The 27,590-nt window shown below is 41.5% G+C and overlaps 1 protein-coding gene across 2 annotated transcripts in view; it reads right to left on the bottom strand.

Moving 5' to 3' along the window:
* LOC139755437 (CDK5 and ABL1 enzyme substrate 2) overlaps window positions 1-27,590 on the bottom strand; it is a 180,834-nt gene that overhangs the window by 79,483 nt on the left and 73,761 nt on the right. Inside the window, exon 6 of one of the 2 annotated variants that reach the window (XM_071673741.1) lies at window positions 9,898-9,981. The exons of the other annotated variant lie outside the window; for it this stretch is intronic. Coding sequence (XP_071529842.1) covers window positions 9,898-9,981 — 84 coding nt within the window. The remainder of the gene's footprint in view (window positions 1-9,897; window positions 9,982-27,590) is intronic. 2 annotated transcript variants of the gene reach the window in all.

Genomic DNA, 27,590 nt, shown 5'->3' with positions numbered 1-27,590 from the left:
TTTGAAATGGTTTGGTCACATGGAGACAATGAGTGAGGAAAGATTGACCTAGAGGATATATGTGTTGGAGGTGGAGGGAACGAGAAGAAGTGGGAGACCAAATTGGAGGTGGAAAGATGGAGTGAAAAAAGATTTTGAGTGATCGGAGCCTGAACATGCAGGAGGGTGAAAGGCGTGCAAGGAATAGAGTGAATTGGAACGATGGGGTATACTGGGGTCGACGTGCTGTCAATGGATTGAACCAGGGCATGTGAAGCGTATGGGGTAAACCATGGAAAGTTCTGTGGGGCCTGGATGTGGAAAGGGAGCTGTGGTTTCGGTGCATTATTACATGACAGCTAGAGACTGAGTGTGAACGAATGTGGCCTTTGTTGTCTTTTCCTAGCGCTACCTCGTGCACATAAGGGGGGTGGGGGGTTGTTATTTCATGTGTGGTGGGATGGTGATGGGAATGAATAAAGGCAGACAGTATGAATTATGTACATGTGTATATATGTATATGTCTGTGTCCCTGGGGATAGGGGAGAAAGAATGCTTCCCACGCATTCCTCACGTGTCGTAAAAGGTGACTAAAGGGGACAGGAGCGGGGGCTGGAAACACTCCCCTCCTTGTATTTTAACTTTCTAAAAGGTAAAACAGAAAAAATATAGTAACAGCTATTCAAAAATAAGATGAACTGTATTCAACCAAAAGCTCTAATGCCAAAATATGTTTAAAATTTTACACTTCCATGAAAATGAAATGGAGACAAATGTTGAAGTTTTTACAAATTACCAAACAAAAGTTTAGAAACGCTTACACTCATTAAGAAAGATATAGTAATAGCATCACACTGAATGCTTTTTCTTTAAGAAGGGATGATGAGTCAGGTTTGGGTACTAACTTTTAAAAAACTTTTGTGAAAACTGGAAGTCCCTCAATAGAGTAAGTTGGTTTAGTTTAATTAAGTTCAATAAAACCAAAAGGAATTTCTGCACATTTTCTTAGGTTTATATGGCACTGTGTAACCTGACCAAAAAACCTATGCAATTTATATGGGCATACGGTCATCCTCCAAAAATCATAAAAATCTAACATTTCAACAAAAGGCTCTAGCCAATTTTTCCCTCCATACAGCAGTGCATTAACTAATATCAATGGAATCCTTTTTGTACGGATGGAGGTGGTAATTATGGAGCAGGTAAGCAATGGCTGCAAATGTGCCAGCTTTGACTTATCTTCACATATAACATCAAATGTATGTTTTGCACTTTTAGGAATGAGATTCAGATAAAAAATCAATGATATGGATTAAATATGAAAAATTTACTTCTTATTGTGAACTAATAACAAATCTTACAACCCAGGGCCAAGCAGATACCTAATTATAAAATTTGTAGGATTATGAGAATCAGTAGTGCCAAAGGGACCTGTGAGCTTATGAAATACATTATAGGTTAATATATCTATTTATTCATTAATTATACTTTGTTGCTGTCTCCTGCGTTAGCGAGGTAGCGCAAGGAAAAAGACGAAAGAATGGCCCAACCCACCCACATACACATGTATATACACACGCATCCGCCTATGCACATACACATACCTATACATTTCAACATTTACATATATATACATACACAGACATACACATATATACACTTGTACATAATTCATACTTGCTGCCTTTACTCATTCCCGTTGCCACCCCGTCACACTTAAAATGACACCACCCCTCCCCCTGCAAGCACGCAAGATAGCGCTAGGAAAAGACAACAAAGGCAACATTCATTCACAATCAGTCTCTAGCTGTCATGTATAATGCAACGAAACCACAGCTACCTTTCCACATCCAGGCCCCACAAAACTTTCCATGGTTTACCCTAGATGCTTCACATGCCCTGGTTCAATCCACTGACAGCACGTTAACCTCGGTATACAACATCGTTCCAATTCACTCTATTTCTTGCACGCCTTTCACCCTCCTGCATGTTCAGTACCCGAATGCTCAAAATCTTTTTTACTCCATCCCTCCACCTTCAATTTGGTCTCCCACTTCTCCTTATTCACTTCATCTCTGAAACATATATCCTCTTTGTCAATCTTTCCACAATCATTCTCTCCATGTGACCAAACTATTTCAATACACCCTCTCCTGCTCTCTCAACCACACTCTTTTTACTACCACACATCTCTCTTACCCTTTCATTATTTAATCAAACCACCTCACACCACATGTTGTCGTCAAACATCTCATTTCCAACAAATCCACCCTCCTCCGCACAACCCTATCTATAGCCCATGCCTCACAACCATATAACATTGTTGGAACCACTATTCCTTCAAACATACCCATTTTTGCTTTCCGAGATAATGTTATCACCTTCCACACATTCTTCAACGCTCCCAGAACCTCCCCCCCCCACCCCACCCTGTGACACACTTCCACTTCCATGGTACCATCCGTGTCCAAATCCACTCACAGATATCTAAAACACTTCACTTCCTACCTCTGAATTGACTTGTCCCTCAACCCTACTGTACCTAATAACCTTGCTCTTATTCACATTTACTCTCAGCTTTCTTCTTTCACATACTTCACCAACCTCAGTCACCAGCTTCTGCCGATTCTCACCCGAATCAGCCACCAGCGCTGTATCATCAGTGAACAACATCTGACTCACTTCCCAAGCCCTCTTATCCACAACAGACTGCATACTTGCCCCTATCTCCAAAACTCTTGTATTCGATTCCCTAAGAACTCCATCTATAAACAAATTAAACAACCATGGAGACATAATGCACCCCTAACGCAAACCAACATTCACTAGGAACCAATCACTTAACTCTCTTACTACTTGTACACATGCCTTACATCCTCGATAAAAACTTTTCACTGCTTGTAGCAACTTGCCGGCCACACTATATACTTTTAATACATTACATACAGCATCTCTATCAACTCCATCATATGCCTTCTCCAGATCTATAAATACTACATACAAATCCATTCGTTTTTCTATTTCTCACATACATTCTTTATCCCTGGGGATAGGGGAGAAAGAATACTTCCCACGCATTCCTCACGTGTCGTGGAAGGCGACTAAAGGGGACAGGAGCGAGGGGCCAGAGACCCTCCCCTCCTTGTATTTTAACTTTCTAAAAGGGGAAACAGAAGGAGTCACGCGAGGAGGGCTCATCCTCCTCGAAGGCTCAGATTGGGGTGTCTAAATCGGTTTCCTTGCGCTACCTCACTGACGCAGGAGACAGCAACAAAGCAAAATATATGCATATATATATATATATATTTTTTTTTTATTATTTTATTATACTTTGTCGCTGTCTCCCGCGTTTGCAAGGTAGCGCAAGGAAACAGACGAAAGAAATGGCCCAACATCCCCATACACATGTATATACATACGTCCACACACGCAAATATACATACCTACACAGCTTTCCATGGTTTACCCCAGACGCTTCACATGCCTTGATTCAATCCATTGACAGCACGTCAACCCCGGTATACCACATGGCTCCAATTCACTCTATTCCTTGCCCTCCTTTCACCCTCCTGCATGTTCAGGCCCCGATCACACAAAATCTTTTTCACTCCATCTTTCCACCTCCAATTTGGTCTCCCTCTTCTCCTCGTTCCCTCCACCTCCGACACATATATCCTCTTGGTCAATCTTTCCTCATTCATTCTCTCCATGTGCCTGAACCACTTCAAAACACCCTCTTCTGCTCTCTCAACCACGCTCTTTTTATTTCCACACATCTCTCTTACCCTTACGTTACTCACTCGATCAAACCACCTCACACCACACATTGTCCTCAAACATCTCATTTCCAGCACATCCATCCTCCTGCGCACAACTCTATCCATAGCCCACACCTCGCAACCATACAACATTGTTGGAACCACTATTCCTTCAAACATACCCATTTTTGCTTTCCAAGATAATGTTCTCGACTTCCACACATTCTTCAAGGCCCCCAGAATTTTCGCCCCCTCCCCCACCCTATGATCCACTTCCGCTTCCATGGTTCCATCCGCTGCCAGATCCATTCCCAGATATCTAAAACACTTCACTTCCTCCAGTTTTTCTCCATTCAAACTCACCTCCCAATATATATATATATATATATATATATATATATATTTTATCCATGGGGATAGGGGAGAAAGAATACTTCCCACGCATTCCTCATGTGTCGTAGAAGGCGACTAAAGGAGACGGGAGCGTGGGGCCAGAAACCCTCCCCTCCTTGTATTTTAACTTTCTAAAAGGGGAAACAAATGAAGGAGTCATGCGAGGAGTGCTCATCCTCCTCGAAGGCTCAGATTGGGGTGTCTAAATGTGTGTGGATGTAACCAAGATGAGAAAAAAGGAGAGATAGGTAGTATGTTTGAGGAAAGGAACCTGGATGTTTTGGCTCTGAGTGAAACGAAGCTCAAGGGTAAAGCAGAAGAGTGGTTTGGGAATGTCTTGGGAGTAAAGTCAGGGGTTAGTGAGAGGACAAGAGCAAGGGAAGGAGTAGCACTACTCCTAAAACAGGAGTTGTGGGAGTATGTGATAGAGTGTAAGATTCTAGACTGATATGGGTAAAACTGAAAGTGGATGGAGAGAGAGGGGTGATTATTAGTGCATATGCACCTGGGCATGAGAAGAAAGATCATGAGAGGCAAGTGTTTTGGGAGCAGCTGAATGAGTGTGTTAGTGGTTTTGATGCACAAGACCGGGTTATAGTGATGGGTGATTTGAATGCAAAGGTGAGTAATGTGGCAGTTGAGGGAATAATTGGTATACATGGGGTGTTCAGTGTTGTAAATTGAAATGGTGAAGAGCTTGTACATTTATGTGCTGAAAAAAAGACTGGTGATTGGGAGTACCTGGTTTAAAAAGCGAGATATACATAAGTATACGTATGTAAGTAGGAGATATGGCCAGAGAGCGTTATTGGATTACGTGTTAATTGATAGGCGCGCGAAAGAGAGAGTTTTGGATGTTAATGTGCTGAGAGGTGCAACTGGAGGGATGTCTGATCATTATCTTGTGGAGGCGAAGGTGAAGATTTGTAGGGGTTTTCAGAATAGAAGAGAGAATGTTGGGGTGAAGAGAGTGGCGAGAGTAAGTGAGCTTGGTAAGGAGACTTGTGTGAGGAAGTACCAGGAGAGACTGTGTACAGAATGGAAAAAGGTGAGAACAAAGGAGGTAAGGGGAGTGGGGGAGGAATGGGATGTACTTAGGGAAGCAGTGATGGCTTGCGCAAAAGATGCTTGCGGCATGAGAAGCGTGGGAGGTGGGTTGATTAGAAAGGGTAGTGAGTGGTGGGATGAAGAAGTAAGATTATTAGTGAAAGAGAAGAGAGAGGCATTTGGACGATTTCTGCAGGAAAATAATGGAAATGAGTGGGAGATGTATAAAAGAAAGAGGCAGGAGGTCAAGAGAAAGGTGCAAGAGGTGAAAAAGAGGGCAAATGAGAGTTGGGGAGAGAGAGTATCATTAAATTTTAGGGAGAATAAAAAGATGTTCTGGAAGGAGGTAAATAAAGTGCGTAAACCAAGGGAGCAAATGGGAATTTCAGTGAAGGAGGCTAATGGGGAGATGATAACAAGTAGTGGTGATATGAGAAGGAGATGGAGTGAGTATTTTGAAGGTTTGTTGAATGTGTTTGATGATAGAGTGGCAGATATAGGGTCTTTTGGTCGAGGTGGTGTGCAAAGTGAGAGGGTTAGGGAAAATGATTTGATAAACAGAGAAGAGGTAGTAAAAGCTTTACGGAAGATGAAAACCGGCAAGGCAGCAGGTTTGGATGGTATTGCAGTGGAATTGATTAAAAAGGGGGTGACTGTATTGTTGACTGGTTGGTAAGGTCATTTAATGTATGTATGATTCATGGTGAGGTGCCTGAGGATTGGCGGAATGCTTGCATAGTGCCATTGTAAAAGGCAAAGGGGATGAGAGTGAGTGCTCAAATTACAGAGGTATAAGTTTGTTGAGTATTCCTGGTAAATTATATGGGAGGGTATTGATTGAGAGGGTGAAGGCATGTACAGAGCATCAGATTGGGGAAGAGCAGTGTGGTTTCAGAAGTGGTAGAGGATGTGTGGATCAGGTGTTTGCTTTGAAGAATGTATGTGAGAAATACTTAGAAAAGCAAAAGGATTTGTATGTAGCTTTTATGGATCTGGAGAAGGCATATGATAGAGTTGATAGAGATGCTCTGTGAAAGGTATTAAGAACATATGGTGTGGGAGGCAAGCTGTTAGAAGCAGTGAAAAGTTTTTCTTGAGCATGTAAGGCATGTGTACGTGTAGGAAGAGAGGAAAGTGATTGGTTCTCAGTGAATGTAGGTTTGCAGCAGGGGTGTGTGATGTCTCCATGGTTGTTTAATTTGTTTATGGATGGGGTTGTTCAGGAGGCAAATGCAAGAGTTTTGGAAAGAGGGGCAAGTATGCAGTCTATTGTTGATGAGAGAGCTTGGGAAGTGAGTCAGTTGTTGTTTGCTGATGATACAGCACTGGTGGCTGATTCATGTGAGAAACTGCAGAAGCTGGTGACTGAGTTTGGTAAAGTGTGTGAAAGAAGAAAGTTGAGAGTAAATGTGAATAAGAGCAAGGTTATTAGGTACAGTAGGGTTGAGGGTCTAGTCAAGTGGGAGGTAAGTTTAAATGTAGAAAAACAGAGGAAGTAAAGTGTTTTAGATATGTGAGAGTGGATCTGGCAGCAGATGGAACCATGGAAGCAGAAGTGAATCACAGGGTGGGGGAGGGGGCAAAAATTCTGGGAGCCTTGAAGAATGTTTGGAAGTTGAGAACATTATCTCGGAAAGCAAAAATGGGTATGTTTGAAGGAATAGTGGTTCCAACAATGTTGTATGGTTGCGAGACGTGGGCTATGGATAGAGTTGTGTGCAGGAGGGTGGATGTGCTGGAAATGAGATGTTTGAGGACAATATGGGGTGTGAGGTGGTTTGATCGAGTAAGTAATGTAAGAGTAAGAGAGATGTGTGGAAATAAAAAGAGTGTGGTTGAGAGAGCAGAAGAGGGTGTTTTGAAATGGTTTGGTCACATGGAGAGAATGAGTGAGGAAAGATTGACCAAGAGGATATATGTGTCAGAGGTGGAGGGAACAAGGAGAAGTGGGAGACCAAATTGGAGGTGGAAAGATGGAGTGAAAAAGATTTTGAGTGATCGGGGCCTGAACATGCAGAAGGGTGAAAGGCGTGCAAGGAATAGAGTGAATTGGAACGATGTGGTATACCGGGGTCGACGTGCTGTCAATGGATTGAACCAGGGCATGTGAAGCGTCTGGGGTAAACCATGGAAAGTTCCGTAGGGCCTGGATGTGGAAAGGGAGCTGTGGTTTCAGTGCATTATTACATGACAGCTAGAGACTGAGTGTGAACGAATGGGGCCTTTCGTGTCTTTTCCATGTGTCTACCTTGCACATATGAGGGGGGAGGTGGTTGTTATTTCATGTGTGGCGAGGTGGCGATGGGAACAAATAAAGGCAGACAGTATGAATTATGTACATGTGTATATATGTATATGTCTGTGTGTGTATATATATGTGTACATTGAGATGTATAGGTATGTATATTTGCGTGTGTGGACGTGTATGTATATACATGTGTATGTGGGCGGGTTGGGCCATTCTTTCGTCTGTTTCCTTGCGCTACCTTGCTAACGCGGAAGACAGCGACAAAGCAAAATAAATAAATAAACATTGAGATGTATAGGTATGTATATTTGTGTGTGTGGACATGTATGTACATACATACATGTGTATGTGGGTGGGTTGAGCTATTCTTTCGTCTGTTTTCTTGCGCTACCTCGCTAACGCGGGAGACAGCGACAAAGTAAAATAAATAAATAAATATATTCTTCAAAGCAAACACCTGATCCACACATCCTCTACCACTTCTAAAACCACACTGCTCTTCCCCAATCTGATGCTCTGTACATGTCTTCACCCTCTCAATCAATACCCTCCCATACAATTTCGTAGGAATACTCAACAAACTTATACCTCTGTAATTTGAACACTCACCTTCATCCCCTTTGCCTTTGTACAGTGGCACTATGTATGCATTCTGCTAATCCTCAGGCACTTCACATTGAACCATATATACTTTAAATATCCTCACCAACCAGTCAACAACACAGTCACCCCCTTCTTTAATAAATTCCACTACAATACCATCCAATCCCGCCACCTTGCTAGCTTTCATCTTACGCAAAGCTTTCACTACCTCTTCTCTGTTTACCAAACCATTCTCCCTGACCCTTTCACTTCGCACACCATCTCAACCAAAACACCCTATATCTGCCACTCTTATCATCTAACACGTTCAACAAACCTTCAAAATACTCACTCCACCTCCTTCTCACATCACCACTACTTGTTATCACCTCCCCATTAGCCCCCTTCACAGATGTTCCCATTTGTTCTCTTGTCTTACACACTTTATTTACCTCCTTCCAAAACATCTTTTTATTCTCCAAAAAATTTAATGATACTCTCTCACCCCAACTCTCATCTGCCCTCTTTTTCACCTCTTGCACCTTTCTCTTGACCTCCTGCCTCTTTCTTCTATACATCTCCTAGTCATTTGCACTATTTCCTTGCAAAACTCATCCAAATGCCTCTCTCTTCTCTTTCACTCATAATCTTACTTCATGCCACCACTCACTACCCTTTCTAATCTGCCCACCTCCCACGCTTCTCATGCTACAAGCATCTTTAGCGCAAGCCATCACTGCTTCCCTAAATACATCTTATTCCTCCCTCGCTCCTCTTACATCCTTTGCTCTCACCTTTTTCCACTCTGCACTCAGTCTCTCCTGGTATTTCCTGGTATAGCTTAATTTGTCATGTTTTATTTCCTTAATACATGAACTTATATCAGCTTTAAGTAACACTGCTATAATAGTTATTTACTGCATTTACCAAAATACTTTTTAGTTTTCTATTACAAAATGTAAAAAGCAGACTCATAAAAACAGTAGGTGATTACAGAGAGGTTGAAGTGCTGGAGGTGGGATCTGCCTCGCATGAGGTTACAGAGGGGTGGGTAAATATGAGTGTCACCTTCCTGTGATGATGATGACTGATAGTAGTGGAGGCAGGTCTTGTATTTCATCAATTATACGAGTTGATCTGGCTGTACTTAAGTTATCACTGAAATACAGTTCATGCTCAGGGGCATCTGGCAAAAGGGATGGTGAGGGATTTGGAGGAGCTCCGCCTCACTGTCCTGAAGCCTTCTTAACTTTTTTTTGCAATGTAACATGCTTCAGGTACTTAGTCAAACTTAGCAATTCAAAAGACTCAACACTGGCCTGTGATAACAAGCAGACAACTGGGCAGTGGCTAGACAATAAATCAGCAAATTTGGCAAGCATAACTGCCATTAAACTGAGAACCAGTACCCTCAAAAGTGTTATGTCATGGGAGCTGCCAAAGTTTGAAAGGACAAACTGTACCAGTATTCCAGCAACAGGAACTCCATTGATAATGGTGCAAGCAATATCATGATGGCTGATATACATCTTAATAATTCAAAAACTGTGGTCCCTTAAGCATTGTTTCCAAAAGTGCATATATATATATATATATATATATATATATATATATATATATATATATATATATATATATATATATATACACAAGTTGCTTACTGTTCATCAAATTAGAGAAAAAATTAAAAAATCCATAATCAAGGTATTACAACTGTTATATTTTACATTAATCATCAAACTAATTCGTTATGCCTGAGAATTCAAACTCCTGAGACCCACATCAGTCAAGACACATAAAACTCCAGGAATAAGAAAACAATCATTCAATACTGAACTAAATCTTTAAAATAACTGAGCATAAAAACACAAAAACAAAAACTTTTGGTACCCTTTCTAATCATGTGCTCCCCAGCCTCTAACGCTCTCAATAAGGTCAAACTCCCGGATATGGCTGAGGTGCTAGACACAACACCTGCAACAATTGGTTTCAGGCTTCAGGGAACACTTACCTACCCAGAACTGGTGATAATGAGGCCTTATTAGTATCCCTTAAGTATAATGAAAATCAGAAAGTCCCAGTAATCAACAAAGAAACAAAATCACAAAAAAATAATATATTGGGTATGAGCTATGATATAATTCTCAAAATTTTATATCCACTGATAACCAACATGAAAGCAGGAAGAATTCATTATAAATCACTGAAAAAATGATTATCAAGAAGTTTACATTAAAAGAAATGATACCTACATATTGAATTTAATACACTATAAACATGACTACATTATTACTATCAATATTACCTCATTGTTTGGGATATATTTTTTCCATTATATCCACCTTATGAAAATCACTTGTTCACGATGAAAATATGTTTTGGAACTAAGAAACTTATTTCTGTACTCAGACAACTAAGATGAAGTACTGCAACATCTTGCAGTAATGAACCCATATCTGGCTTGGAAGATGAGGCAACTCATGACAGTAACGGTGATTACATCTTTGGTGGTGACAAATGTATAAATTTTACAGCTACAAAGCAATATGATTTATAGTATAGTTTAATAAATACTACAACAATACTCTTTGATTTACAAGAAAAGGTTCATTCATGCGTATACATGGATGAGAAAGTTGTAGGTGAACATGAGGTAATGTTTCATTAACTAATTCACTAGATGACTGGGAAGCAAAGATGACAACATGGAATGCTAAGAGGACTGACAGATGAAATATCTGGTCATCTATTGGTGGAAACAATTTTAAAGTGAGGTGAGCAAAATAGGAAGTTACATGTGTGAAAAAAGTAAAAGACAGTGGGAGAGCTTCGAAAAGTGGATGAGAAAAGAAAAGTGGCCTGTGTGCCAAGGTATAAGGGTAGATTGATGGTAAAGTAAAATCAAGGGGGTGGATGAGATGTGAAAGGTATTGAGGTATTTTGGAAGTGGTGCTTATGTATGTAACTGAAGTGCATGGGACATGTAAGACAGTGTGCAGAGGTAAGAAAAAGTGCAGAGAGAGATGGAGTGAGGAACCTAAATCACTAATTAAGAAAAAAGAGAGATGTATGGATGATATATGCAGGAAAGAAGTGCTAATGATTTGGAGGAGCACAAGAGAAAGCAGGTCAAGAGAAAGGCACAAAAGCTGAAAAAGAGTGCAGATAAGAGATGGGAAGAGAAAGTATCAAAGAAATTTAGAAGGAATAAAAAAATTACCTTGGAAGAGAACAATGGGAAAACAAAAACAAATGGGACAGTGAAAGGGCAGCTGTAGAAGTGGTAAAAGGGATAGTGAAAGAGATGAAGCAAGTATAAAAGAACTGTTGTACGTTTTTGACAAAAGAGAGGCAGACAATATGTGTTTGGGATGAGATGGCTTGTGGGATGGGAGAGGCATGGTAAATGGGATGGTGACAAAAGAAGAGGCAAAACCTTTGCACACAATGAAAGCCTCGAGAATGAATAAGACTGCTGCTGAGTTTCTTAAGAAAGGTCTGATGTTTTCATTGTCAGGCTGTTCAGCAACATATGTCCTTAGGTGAGGTGCCTGTTGACTAGCAGAGTATGTATGAGGTGCCTTTGTGGACAACAATCAACATCCGAATCATAAAGGTACATGTCTGATGAATCCATCTCTTAAGATGAATGGGACAGTTATGATGAGCAATTCATGAGGTAAAGAGTGCAAGGAGTTGGTGTTTGCTCCAAAAAAATGTGTGAGAAATACTTGAAGAGAGAGAGTGATTTGCACATGGTTTTTTAAGGATCTAGAGAAAGCATGTAATATGACTGACAAATGCATTATCGAAGATGCTTCAAAAATGTAGAGTAAAAGGGAAGTTACTAAATGAAGTGAATTTTATTGGGAGTAAGGCGTGTGCAAAATTAGGAACTGTGCAAGGTGAGTGGTTCCCAATGTAAGTGTGTCTACATCAAAGATGTTTTGACTGCTATGCAGGAGAGCTCCTGCATGGCTATCTCAATATGCATCCTCCACAACACTTAAGCTGGTGCACACTGGAAGCAATATGCATCCAGCTCTGAAAATTCACAAAAAATCAATTTACGGGTCAATTGGTGCATTTTCTTGTTTGAAGTGCTCACAGACATTTTTACTGAGAAATAAATTATAAAAAAGATTAAGGTGAAAAAATCATTCTCCATTACCAAAAAGTGCAAATATAAACATGTTTACAATTATTCAATATGGTGAAGTCTGGATATAATACAATATAAAAGAGCAGTTATTTGACATAAAAAAACCCTGCTCATAAATGCAATGCAAGACCAAAAAACAGTCACAAACTTTATACAGTATTCATCTAAAAATAAAAGCATGCCAAAAAAGAGCATCACAAATTGATATTATGTGTAAACTACCTTCTCCCTTATCCTCATGGATAGAGGAGAAGCAATAATACCCATGTATTCCCTGTCCATTATAGATAGCACCTAAGAAGGGAGAAAAGGAGGCTGGAATCCCTTTTCTTGGATTTCAATTTCTAAAAGACAGAAAAGCAGAATGAGCCAAGCATGAAGCACTCATCCTCCTCAAAGGTTCAGGTTGGGGAGTCTGAGTGTGCTTGGGTGTAAAAAAAATGAGAGAGACTAACGTGGGTAAAAATGAAGGCTGATTATAAAATGTAGGTGATTATTAATGCTTATGCATCTGACTATGACTGTGAGCAGATGAGTCAGTATGTCAGTAATTTCAAAGCAAGAAAACGGGTATTAGTGATGGTTTAATTTGAATGGAAAAGTGAGTGAAGTGGCATTGAGGCTGTAACTGGCTTGTAGGAGACAATATGCTGAACCATGGCACATGAAGTGGTCAGGGGAAACCACACAAAAGTCTGTGAGGCTTGACTGTGGATATAGGGGGCTCAGTGTATCATACATGACAGCTAAAGAGTGGATGAGAAAGAATGAGGGCATTTCTCCATCTGTTCCTGGTGCTACTTCATTAACACAGGAAATGGTGAAAATGTACAAAAAGAAGTAAAAAAAAAAGAAAAAAAGGACCTTAATATTAAGTGTGCATTTCATCAAACTTACTGTAATGATGCTGTTAACAAAAGATATACTAATACAGTATACAACATTGCAAAGCAATCATTTATGAACAAAAGCATAGGAAAATAATTTAAGACCAAAAACAGCATCATAAACTGATAATCACTATAAACATTTATGTGCTAGTGGGAATGTATATCTCATCAAATTTCCTGTAAAGGTGATATTGGTAGACACTTTATTTCATAAACAAAATATAAGTATTCAATTACAAATAAAAGCACGTAAAAACAATGAAAGACCAAAAGCACAGTCACAAATCAGCAGCTACTGCACTGTAAACATTAACATGCAGCTGACTGCAAGCTGTATATACCTCATTCAATTCAATAGCACCAGGAACACTCAGCACCTCATGCACAAAAGTGTTAGTCTGTTTCTGGACAGGGTGCTGAGGGAAGTGAGTGTAGTCTGACTGAGGGCCAGCCAAATTATTCTGCAAAAGCTAGGACATAAAAAGGGAATGAGCAAAGACAAAACGATAAAGAAGATTTAAGCATAAGCAAATTGGAAGAAATAGGAGGAATTGGAAGGATGGAGTGATAGACATATGAAGTACCAAGGCCTAAACATTCTCAAGAGCAAGGAGCATGCACTGGATAGAATGAGCTGATGTGATAAATCATGGTGGCAGGGAACATGATGTCAATGAAGCTATCAACATGAAGTATGGAAAACTGACAACGAGATACAGCATGTGCGCATGTGAAGCCATTCTCACTTAATGAGAACTTGCTGGTGTTCAGGATGAGAGAGAGAGAGAAAGCAATTCTTACTTAATGAGAACTTGCTGGTGTTCAGGATGAGAGAGAGAGAGAGAGAGAGAGAGAGAGAGAGAGAGAGAGAGAGAGAGAGAGAGAGAGAGAGAGAGAGAGAGAGAGAGATGCCACTCCAAATTGTAGATATCCTGCCAGAATAGAGCAGTTAATGGTGTAAAGTTTTTCTCCTATAACCCAGAATACACCCCAACCTTCAACCACACAGTCTGGGATAGAAAGGATGTAATCCCAGTTTGGGAGGGAATAGTTATTCTATCCAAGCCCAAATACTTTCCAATCCCAACACCATTACATACCAAAAGGTCCAAGTCTTGGAAGATAACACTGTAGATATATAAGACCAAATTGGAGGGGAAAGGATGGAGTGAAAAAGATTTTGAGTGAGCGGGGCCTGAACATACAGGAGAGGGAAAAGAGTGCAAGGAATAGAGTAAACTGGAATGATGTGGTATACTGGGGTCAACGTGCTGGCAATGGATTGAACTAGGGTATGTGAAGTGTCTGGGGTAAACCATGGAAAGGTATGTGGGGCCTGCATGGGGAAAGAGAGCTGTGGTTTTGGTGCATGATATATGACAGCTAGAGACTGAGTGTGAACAAATGTGGCCTTTTTTGGGTTACTGATTCTGCCATGCTGGAGGGTAGGGAATGCTATTTCATGTGTGGCAGGGTGGTGACGGGAATGGAAGAAGGCAGCAAGTATGGATATGTACATGTGTGTGTGTGTGTATATATATATATATATATATATATATATATATATATATATATATATATTTTTTTTTTTTTTTTTTTTTTTTTATACTTGTCGCTGTCTCCCGCGTTTGCGAGGTAGCGCAAGGAAACAGACGAAAGAAATGGCCCAACCCCCCCCATACACATGTACATACACACGTCCACACACGCAAATATACATACCTACACAGCTTTCCATGGTTTACCCCGGACGCTTCACATGCCTTGATTCAATCCACTGACAGCACGTCAACCCCTGTATACCACATCGCTCCAATTCACTCTATTCCTTGCCCTCCTTTCACCCTCCTGCATGTTCAGGCCCCGATCACACAAAATCCTTTTCACTCCATCTTTCCACCTCCAATTTGGTCTCCCTCTTCTCCTCGTTCCCTCCACCTCCGACACATATATCCTCTTGGTCAATCTTTCCTCACTCATTCTCTCCATGTGCCCAAACCATTTCAAAACACCCTCTTCTGCTCTCTCAACCACGCTCTTTTTATTTCCACACATCTCTCTTACCCTTACGTTACTTACTCGATCAAACCACCTCACACCACACATTGTCCTCAAACATCTCATTTCCAGCACATCCATCCTCCTGCGCACAACTCTATCCATAGCCCACGCCTCGCAACCATACAACATTGTTGGAACTACTATTCCTTCAAACATACCCATTTTTGCTTTCCGGGATAATGTTCTCGACTTCCACACATTTTTCAAGGCTCCCAAAATTTTCGCCCCCTCCCCCACCCTATGATCCACTTCCGCTTCCATGGTTCCATCCGCTGACAGATCCACTCCCAGATATCTAAAACACTTCACTTCCTCCAGTTTTTCACCATTCAAACTCACCTCCCAATTGACTTGACCCTCAACCCTACTGTACCTAATAACCTTGCTCTTATTCACATTTACTCTTAACTTTCTTCTTCCACACACTTTACCAAACTCCGTCACCAGCTTCTGCAGTTTCTCACATGAATCCGCCACCAGCGCTGTATCATCAGCGAACAACAACTGACTCACTTCCCAAGCTCTCTCATCCCCAACAGACTTCATACTTGCCCCTCTTTCCAAAACTCTTGCATTTACCTCCCTAACAACCCCATCCATAAACAAATTAAACAACCATGGAGACATCACACACCCCTGCCGCAAACCTACATTCACTGAGAACCAATCACTTTCCTCTCTTCCTACACGTACACATGCCTTACATCCTCGATAAAAACTTTTCACTGCTTCTAACAACTTGCCTCCCACACCATATATTCTTAATACCTTCCACAGAGCATCTCTATCAACTCTATCATATGCCTTCTCCAGATCCATAAATGCTACATACAAATCCATTTGCTTTTCTAAGTATTTCTCACATACATTCTTCAAAGCAAACACCTGATCCACACATCCTCTACCACTTCTGAAACCACACTGCTCTTCCCCAATCTGATGCTCTGTACATGCCTTCACCCCCTCAATCAATACCCTCCCATATAATTTACCAGGAATACTCAACAAACTTATACCTCTGTAATTTGAGCACTCACTCACTCTTATATATATATATATATATATATATATATATATATATATATATATATATATATATTATTTTTTTTTTTTTTATTATACTTTGTCGCTGTCTCCCGCGTTTGCGAGGTAGCGCAAGGAAACAGACGAAAGAAATGGCCCAACCCCCCCCCCCATACACATGTATATACATACGTCCACACACGCAAATATACATACCTACACAGCTTTCCATGGTTTACCCCAGACGCTTCACATGCCTTGATTCAATCCACTGACAGCACGTCAACCCCGGTATACCACATCGCTCCAATTCACTCTATTCCTTGCCCTCCTTTCACCCTCCTGCATGTTCAGGCCACGATCACACAAAATCTTTTTCACTCCATCTTTCCACCTCCAATTTGGTCTCCCTCTTCTCCTCGTTCCCTCCACCTCCGACACATATATCCTCTTGGTCAATCTTTCCTCACTCATTCTCTCCATGTGCCCAAACCACTTCAAAACACCCTCTTCTGCTCTCTCAACCACACTCTTTTTATTTCCACACATCTCTCTTACCCTTACGTTACTCACTCGATCAAACCACCTCACACCACACATTGTCCTCAAACATCTCATTTCCAGCACATCCATCCTCCTGCGCACAACTCTATCCATAGCCCACGCCTCGCAACCATACAACATTGTTGGAACCACTATTCCTTCAAACATACCCATTTTTGCTTTCCGAGATAATGTTCTCGACTTCCACACATTCTTCAAGGCCCCCAGAACTTTCGCCCTCTCCCCCACCCTATGATCCACTTCCGCTTCCATGGTTCCATCCGCTGCCAGATCCACTCCCAGATATCTAAAACACTTCACTTCCTCCAGTTTTTCTCCATTCAAACTCACCTCCCAATTGACTTGACCCTCAACCCTACTGTACCTAATAACCTTGCTCTTATTCACATTTACTCTTAACTTTCTTCTTCCACACACTTTACCAAACTCAGTCACCAGCTTCTGCAGTTTCTCACATGAATCAGCCACAAGCGCTGTATCATCAGCGAACAACATATATATATATATATATATATATATATATATATATATATATATATATATATATTTTTTTTTTTCATATTATTCGCCATTTCCCGTGTTTGCGAGGTAGTGTTAAGAACAGAGGACTGGGCCTCAGAGGGAAAATCCCCACCTGGCCCCCCTCTCCGTTCCTTCCTTTGGAAAAAAAAAGAACAACGAGAGGGGAGGATTTCCAGCCACCCGCTCCCTCCATTTTTAGTCGCCTTCTACGGCACGCAGGGAATACGTGGGAAGAATTCTTTCTCCCCTATACCCAGGGATAATATATATATGTGTGGAAATAAAAAGAGCGTGGTTGAGAGAGCAGAAGAGGGTGTTTTGAAATGGTTTGGGCACATGGAGAGAATGAGTGAGGAAAGATTGACCAAGAGGATATATGTGTTGGAGGTGGAGGGAACGAGGAGAAGAGGGAGACCAAATTGGAGGTGGAAAGACCGAGTGAAAAAGATTTTGTGTGATCGGGGCCTGAACATGCAGGAGGGTGAAAGGAGGGCAAGGAATAGATTGAATTGGAGCGATGTGGTATACCGGGGTTGACGTGCTGTCAGTGGATTGAATCAAGGCATGTGGAGCGTCTGGGATAAACCATGGAAAGCTGTGTAGGTATGTATATTTGCGTGTGTGGACATACGTATATACATGTGTATGGGGGTGGGTTGGGCCATTTCTTTCGTCTGTTTCCTTGCACTACCTCGCAAACGTGGGAGACAGCGGAAAAAAAAAAACAGACGAAAGAAATGGCCCAACCCACCCCCATACACATGTATATACATACGTCCACACACACAAATATACATACCTACACAGCTTTCCATAGTTTACCCCAGACGCTTCACATGCCTTGATTCAATACACTGACAGCACGTCAACCCCGGTATACCACATCGCTCCAATTCACTCTATTCCTTGCCCTCCTTTCACCCTCCTGCATGTTCAGGCCCCGATCACACAAAATCTTTTTCACTCCATCTTTCCACCTCCAATTTGGTCTCCCTCTTCTCCTCGTTCCCTCCACTTCCGACACATATATTCTCTTGGTCAATCTTTCCTCATTCATTCTCTCCATGTGCCCGAACCATTTCAAAACACCCTCTTCTGCTCTCTCAACCACGCTCTTTTTATTTCCACACATCTCTCTTACCCTTACGTTACTTACTCGATCAAACCACCTCACACCACACATTGTCCTCAAACATCTCATTTCCAGCACATCCATCCTCCTGCGCACAACTCTATCCATAGCCCACGCCTCGCAACCATACAACATTGTTGGAACCACTATTCCTTCAAACATACCCATTTTTGCTTTCCGAGATAATGTTCTCGACTTCCACACACACACACATATATATATATATATATATATATATATATATATATATGGTATACATGGGGTGTTCAGTATTGTAAATGGAAATGGTAAAGAGCTTGTAGATTTATGTGCTGAAAAAGGACTGGTGATTGGGAATACCTGGTTTAAAAAGCGAGATATACATAAGTATACGTATGTAAGTAGGAGAGATGTCCAGAGAGCGTTATTGGATTACGTGTTAATTGACAGGCGCTGCGAAAGAGACACTTTTGGATGTTAATGTGCTGAGAGGTGCAACTGGAGGGATATCTGATCATTATCTTGTGGAGGTTAAGGTGAAGATTTGTATAGGTTTTCAGAAAAGAAGAGTGAATGTTGGGGTGAAGAGGGTGGTGAGAGTAAGTGAGCTTGGGAAGGAGACTTGTGTGAGGAAGTACCAGGAGAGACTGAGTACAGAATGGAAAAAAGTGAGAACAATGGAAGTAAGGGGAGTGGGGGAGGAATGGTATGTATTTAGGGAATCAGTGATGGATTGCGTAAAAGATGCTTGTGGCATGAGAAGAGTGGGAGGTGGGTTGATTAGAAAGGGTAGTGAGTGGTGGGATGAAGAAGTAAGATTATTAGTGAAAGAGAAGAGAGAGGCATTTGGACGATTTTTGCAGGGAAAAAATGAAATTGAGTGGGAGATGTATATAAGAAAGAGACAGGAGGTCAAGAGAAAGGTGCAAGAGGTGTAAAAGAGGGCAAATGAGAGTTGGGGTGAGAGAGTATCATTAAATTTTAGGGAGGATAAAAAGATGTTCTAGAAGGAGGTAAATAAAGTGCGTAAGACAAGGGAGCAAATGGGAACTTCATTGAAGGGCGCTAATGGGGAGGTGATCACAAGTAGTGGTGATGTGAGAAGGAGATGGAGTGAGTATTTTGAAGGTTTGTTGAATGTGTTTGATGATAGAGTGCAGATATAGGGTGTTTTGGTCGAGGTGGTGTGCAAAGTGAGAGGGTTAGGGAAAATGATTTGGTAAACAGAGAAGAGGTAGTAAAAGCTTTGCGGAAGATGAAAGCCGGCAAGGCAGCAGGTTTGGATGGTATTGCAGTCGAATTGATTAAAAAACGGGGTGACTGTATTATTGACTGGTTGGAAAGGTTATTTAATGTATGTATGACTCATGGTGAGGTGCCTGAGGATTGGTGGAATGCGTGCATAGTGCCATTGTACAAAGGCAAAGGGGATGAGAGTGAGTGCTCAAACTCCGACACATATATCCTCTTGGTCAGTCTTTCCTCACTCATTCTCTCCATGTGCCCAAACCATTTCAAAACACCCTCTTCTGCTCTCTCAACCACGCTCTTTTTATTTCCACACATCTCTCTTACCCTTACGTTAGTTACTCGATCAAACCACCTCACACCACACATTGTCCTCAAACATCTCATTTCCAGCACACCAATCCTCCTGCGCACAACTCTATCCATAGCCCACGCCTCGCAACCTTACAACATTGTTGGAACCACTATTCCTTCAAACATACCCATTTTTGCTTTCCGAGATAATGTTCTCGACTTCCACACATTCTTCAAGGCTCCCAGGATTTTCGCCCCCTCCCCCACCCTATGATTCACTTCCGCTTCCATGGTTCCATCCGCTGCCAGATCCACTCCCAGATATCTAAAACACTTTACTTCCTCCAGTTTTTCTCCATTCAAACTTACCTGCCAATTGACTTGACCCTCAACCCTACTGTACCTAATAACCTTGCTCTTATTCACATTTACTCTTAACTGTCTTCTTTCACACATTTTACCAAACTCAGTCACCAGCTTCTGCAGTTTCTCACATGAATCAGCCACCAGTGCTGTATCATCAGCGAACCACAACTGACTCACTTCCCAAGCTCTCTCATCCACAACAGACTTCATACTTGCCCCTCTTTCCAAAACTCTTGCATTCACCTCCCTAACAACCCCATCCATAAACAAATTAAACAACCATGGAGACATTACACACCCCTGCTGCAAACCTACATTCACTGAGAACCAATCACTTTCTTCTCTTCCTACACGTACACATGCCTTACATCCTCGAGAAAAACTTTTCACTGCTTCTAACAACTTGCCTCCCACACCATATATTCTTAATACCTTCCACAGAGCATCTCTATCAACTCTATCATATGCCTTCTCCAGATCCATATATGCTACATACAAATCCATTTGCTTTTCTAAGTATTTCTCACATACATTCTTCAAAGCAAACACCTGACCCACACATCCTCTACCACTTCTGAAACCACACTGCTCTTCCCCAATCTGATGCTCTGTACATGCCTTCACCCTCTCAATCAATACCCTCCCATATAATTTACCAGGAATACTCAACAAACTTATACCTCTGTAATTTGAGCACTCACTCTTATCCCCTTTGCCTTTGTACAATGGTACTATGCATGCATTCCGCCAATCCTCAGGCACCTCACCATGAGTCATACATACAAATAAATAACCTTACCAACCAGTCAATAATACAGTCACCCCCTTTTTTAATCAATTCCGCTGCAATACCATCCAAACCTGCTGCCTTGCCGGCTTTCATCATCCGCAAAGCTTTTACTACCTCTTCTCTGTTTACCAAATCATTTTACCTAACCCTCTCACTTTGTACACCACAACCAAAACACCCTATATCTGCCACTCTATCATCAAACACATTCAACAAACCTTCAAAATACTCACTCCATCTCCTTCTCACACCACCACTACTTGTTATCACCTCCCCATTTGCGCCCTTCCCTGAAATTCCCATTTGCTCCCTTGTCTTACGCACTTTATTTACCTCCTTCCAGAACATCTTTTTATTCTCCCTAAAATTTAATGATACTCTCTCACCCCAACTCTCATTTGCCCTCTTTTTCACCTCTTGCACCTTTCTCTTGACCTCCTGTCTCTTTCTTTTATACATCTCCCACTCAATTGCATTTTTTCCCTGCAGAAATCGTCCAAATGCCTCTCTCTTCTCTTTCACTAATACTCTTACTTCTTCATCCCACCACTCACTACCCTTTCTAATCAACCCACCTCCCACTCTTCTCATGTCACAAGCATCTTTTGCGCAATCCATCACTGATTCCCTAAATACATCCCATTCTTCCCCCACTCCCCTTACTTCCATTGTTCTCACCTTTTTCCATTCTGTACTCAGTCTCTCCTGGTACTTCCTCACACAGGTCTCCTTCTCAAGCTCACTTACTCTCACCACCCTCTTCACCCTAACATTCACTCTTCTTTTCTGAAAACCCATACAAATCTTCACCTTAGCCTCCACAAGATAATGATCAGACATCCCTCCAGTTGCACCTCTCAGCACATTAACATCCAAAAGTCTCTCTTTCGCACGCCTGTCAATTAACACGTAATCCAATAACGCTCTCTGGCCATCTCTCCTACTTACATAAGTATACTTATGTATATCTCGCTTTTTAAACCAGGTATTCCCAATCATCAGTCCTTTTTCAGCACATAAATCTACAAGCTCTTCACCATTTCCATTTACAACACTGAACACCCCATGTATACCAATTATTCCCTCAACTGCCACATTACTCACCTTTGCATTCAAATCACCCATCACTATAACCCGGTCTCGTGCATCAAAACCACTAACACACTCATTCAGCTGCTCCCAAAACACTTGCCTCTCTTGATCTTTCTTCTCATGCCCAGGTGCATATGCACCAATAATCACCCACCTCTCTCCATCAACTTTCAGTTTTACCCATATTAATCGAGAATTTACTTTCTTACACTCTATCACATACTCCCACAACTCCTGTTTCAGGAGTATTGCTACTCCTTCCCTTGCTCTTGTCCTCTCACTAACCCCTGACTTTACTCCCCAGACATTCCCAAACCACTCTTCCCCTTTACCCTTGAGCTTCGTTTCACTCAGAGCCAAAACATCTAGGTTCCTTTCCTCAAACATACTACCTATCTCTCCTTTTTTCACATCTTGGTTACATCCACACACATTTAGGCACCCCACTCTGAGCCTTCGAGGAGGATGAGCACTCCCCGCGTGACTCCTTCTTCTGTTTCCCATTTTAGAAAGTTAATACAAGGAGGGGAGGATTTCTGGCCCCCTGCTCCCGTCCCCTCTAGTCGCTTTCTACGACACGCGAGGAATACGTGGGAAGTATTCTTTCACCCCTATCCCTAGGGATAATATACATATATATATACATATACACATACACACACATACACATACATACGCACATATACACACACACACACATACATATATATACATATGAAAAATGTAAGAAACAATTTAGAAACTGAAACTTCTAGCTTGAAATGAATGAAAAAAATGAATGTCACATAATGGTTCAACCTCTGGCTATGGAAAAAAGGAAATGTATAATATATATATATATATATATATATATATATATATTCATTTATTCATATTCATTTGTTTTGCTTTTTCGCTGTCTCCCGCATTATCGAGATAGCACAAGGAAACAGAGGAAAGAATGGCCCAACCCACCCAAATTCACCTGTATATACATACACGTCCATACATGCAAATATACATACCTATACATCTCAACATATACATATATATACACAAACATACACATACATATATACACATGTACATAACTCATAATGTCTGCCTTAATTCATTCCCATCGCCACCCTGCCACACATGAAATAACAACCCCCTCCCCCCTCATGTGTGCGAGGTAGCACGAGCAAAAGACAATAAAATCCACATTCGTTCACACTCAGTCTCTAGTTGTCATGTAATAATGCACTGAAACCACAGCTCCCTTTCCACATCTAGGCCCCACACAACTTTCCATGGTTTACTCCAGGCACTTCACATGCCCTGGTTCAATCCATTGACAGCACGTTTACCCTGGTATACCATATTGTGCCAATTCACTCTATTCCTTGGATGCCTTTCACCCTCATGCATGTTCAGGCCCCAATCACCCAAAATCTTTTTCACTCCATCTTTCCACCTCCAATTTGGTCTCCCACTTCTCCTCGTTCCCTCCACCTCTGACGCATATATCCTCTTGGTCAATCTTTCCTCACTCATTCTCTCTATGTGACCAAATCATTTCAAAACACCCTCTTCTGCTCTCTCAACCACTCTTTTTATTATCACACATCTCTCTTACCCTATTATTACTTACTCGATCAAACCACCTCACACCACATATTGTCCTCAAACACCTCACATCCACCCTCATCCGCACAACTCTGTCTATAGCCAATGCCTCGCAAAGATATAACACTGTTGGAACCACTATTCCTTTGAACATACCCATTTTTGCTTTCCGAGATAATGTTCTCGACTTCCACACATTTTTTAACGCTCCGAGAACTTTCGCCCCCTCCCCCACCTTATGATTCACTTCCGCTTTCATGGTTCCATCCGCTGCTATATCCACTCAGAGATATCTAGAACACTTCACTTCCTTCAATTGACTTGTCCCTCAACCCTACTGTACCTAATAACCTTGCTCTTATTCACATTTACTATCAGCTTTCTTCTTTCACACACTTTACCAAACTCACTCAAAAGCTTCAACAGTTTCTCACACGAATAAGCCACCAGCACTGTATCATCAGCGAACAACAACTGACTCACTTCCCAAGCTCTCTCATTCACAACAGCCTGCATACTTGCCCTCTTTCCTAAACTTGCATTCACCTCCCTAACAACCCCATCCATAAACAAATTAAACAACCATGGAAACATCACACACCCCTGCCGCAAACCTATATTCACTGAGAACCAATCACTTTCCTCTCTTCCTACACGTACACATGCCTTACATCATGGATAAAAACTTTTCACTGCTTCTGAGAACTTACCTCCCACACCATAAATTCTTAATACCTTCCACAGAGCATCTCTATCAACTCTATCATATACCTTCTCCAGATCCATAAATGCTACATACAAATCCATTTGCTTTTCTAAGTATTTCTCACACACATTCTTCAAAGCAAACACCTGAGACACACATCCTCTCCCACTTCTGAAACCACACTGCTCTTCCCCAATCTGATGCTCTGTACACGCTTTCACCCTCTCAATCAATACCCTCCTATATAATTTACCAGGAATACTCAACAAACTTATACCTCCGTAATTTGAGCACACACTTTTATCCCCTTTGCCTTTGTACAATGGCACTATGCAAGCATTCCGCCAATCCTCAGGCACCTCACCATGTGTCATACATACATTAAATAACGTTACTAACCAGTCAACAATACAGTCATTCCCTTTTCAAATAAATTCCACTGCAATACCATCCAAACCCGCTGCCTTGCCGGCTTTCATCTTTCGCAAAGCTTTTACTACCTCTTCTCTGTTTACCAAATCATTTTCCCTAACCCTCTCACTCTGCACACCACCTCGACCAAAACACCCTATATCTGCCACTCTATAATCAAACACATTCAAAAAACCTTCAAAATAGTCACTTCATCTCCTTCTAACATCACCACTGTTTGTTATCACCTCCCCATTAGCTGTCTTCACTGAAGCTCCCATTTGTTCCCTTGTCTTACGCACTTTAGTTACCTCCTTCCAGAACATCGTTTTATTCTCTTTAAAATCTAATGATACTCTCTCACCCCAACTCTTATTTGCCCTCTTTTTCACCTCTTACACCTTTCTCTTGACCTCCTGCCTCTTTCTTTTATACATCTCCCACTCATTCGCATTATTTCCCTGCAAAAATCGTCCAAAAGCCTCTCTCTTCTATTTCACTAATAATCTTACTTCTTCATCCCACCACTCACTACCCTTTCTAATCTACCCACCTCCCATGCTTCTCATGGCACAATCATCTTTTGCACAAGCCATCACTGCTTCCCTAAATACATCCCATTCCTCCCCCACTCCCCTTACCTCTTTTGTTCTCACCTTTTTTCATTCTGTACTCAGTCTCTCCTGGTACTTCCTCACACAAGTCTCCTTACCAAGCTCACTTACTCTCACCACTCTTTTCACCCCAACATTCTCTCTTCTTTTCGGAAAACCTCTAAAAATCTTCACCTTCGCCTCCACAAGATAATGATCAGACATCCCTCCAGTTGCACCTCTCAGCACATTAACATCCAAAAGTCTCTCTTTCGTGCGCCTATCGATTAACGCATAATCTAATAATGCTCTCTGGCCATCTCTCCTACTTACATACGTATACTTATGTATAGCTCTCTTTTTAAACCAGGTACTCCCAAACACTAGTCCTTTTTCAGCACATAAATCTACAAGCTCTTCACCATTTCCATTTACAACACTGAACACCCCATGTACACCAATTATTCCCTCAACTGCCACATTACTCACCTTTGCATTCAAATCACTCATCACTATAACCCAGTCTTGTGCATCAAAACTACTAACACACTCACTCAGCTGCTCCTAAAACACTTGCCTCTCATAATCTTTCTTCTCATGCCCAGGTGCATATGCACCAATAATCACCTATCTCTCTCCATCCACTTTCAGTTTTACCCATATCAATCTAATGTTTACTTTCCTACATTCTATCACATATTCCCACCACTCCTGTTTCAGGAGTAGTGCTGCTCCTTCCCTTGCTCTTGTCCTTTCACTAACCCCTGATTTTACTCCCAAGATATTCCCAAACCACTCTTCCCCTTTACCCTTGAGCTTCGTTTCACTCAGAGCCAAAATATCCAGGTTCCTTTCCTCATACTACCTATCTCTCCTTTTTTCTTATCTTGATTACATCCACACACATTTAGACACCCCAATCTGAGGACAAGAGCAAGGGAAGGAGTAGCACTACTCCTCAAACAGGAGTGGTGAGAGTATGTGACAGAGTGTAAGAAAGTAAACTCTAGATTGATATGGTAAAACTGAAGGTTGATGGAGAGAGATGGGTGATTATTGGTGCATATGCACCTGGGCATGAAAAGAAAGATCATGAGAGGCAAGTGTTTTGGGAACAGCTGAATCAGTGTGTTAGTGGTTGTGATGCACGAAACTGGGTTATAAAGATGGGTGATATGAACACAAAGGTGAGTAATGTGGCAGTTGAGGGAATAATTGGTATACATGGGGTGTTCAGTGTTGTAAATGGAAATGGTGAAGAGCTTGTAGATTTATGTGCTGAAAAAGGGCTGGTGATTGGGAATACCAGGTTTAAAAAGAGAGATATACATAAGTATACGTATGTAAGTAGGAGAGATGGCCAGAGAGCGTTATTGGATTATGTCTTAATTGATAGGCGTGCAAAAGAGAGACTTTTGGATGTTAATGTGCTGAGAGGTGCAACTGGAGGGATGTCTGATCATTATCTTGTGGAGGTGAAGGTGAAGATTTGTAGAGGTTTTCAGAAAAGAAGAGAGAATGTTGGGGTGAAGAGAGTGGTGAGAGTAAGTGAGCTTGGTAAGGAGACTTGTGTGAGGAAGTACCAGGAGAGACTGAGTTCAGAATGGAAAAAGGTGAGAACAAAAAAGGTAAGGGGAGTGGGGGAGGAATGGGATGTATCTAAGGAAGCAGTGATAGCTTGCGCAATGGATGCTTGTGGCATGAGAAGTGTGGGAGGTGGGTTGATTAGAAAGGGTAGTGAGTGGTGGGATGAAGAAGTAAGATTATTAGTGAAAGAGAAGAGAGAGGCATTTGGACGATGTTAGCAGGGAAATAATGCAAATGAGTGGGAGATGTATAAAAGAAAGAGACAGGAGGTCAAGAGAAAGGTGCAAGAGGTGAAAAAGAGGGCAAATGAGAGTTGGGGTGAGAGAGTATCATTAAATTTTAGGGAGAATAAAATGATGTTTTGGAAGGAGGTAAATAAAGTGCGTAAGACAAGGGAACAAATGGGAACTTCAGTGAAGGGGGCTAATGGGAAGGTGATAATAAGTACTGGTGATGGGAGAAGGAGATGGAGTGAGTATTTTGAAGGTTTGTTGAATGTGTTTGATGACAGAGTGGCAGATATAGGGTGTTTTGGTCGAGGTGGTGTGAAAAGTTAGAGGGTTAGGGAAAATGATT

The sequence above is a fragment of the Panulirus ornatus genome, chromosome 19 (assembly GCF_036320965.1).
Source record: "Panulirus ornatus isolate Po-2019 chromosome 19, ASM3632096v1, whole genome shotgun sequence".
In the NCBI taxonomy this organism is placed as follows: domain Eukaryota; kingdom Metazoa; phylum Arthropoda; class Malacostraca; order Decapoda; family Palinuridae; genus Panulirus; species Panulirus ornatus.
Note: the sequence above shows the minus strand (reverse complement) of the source record. Positions and strands in the feature narration are given on the sequence as shown.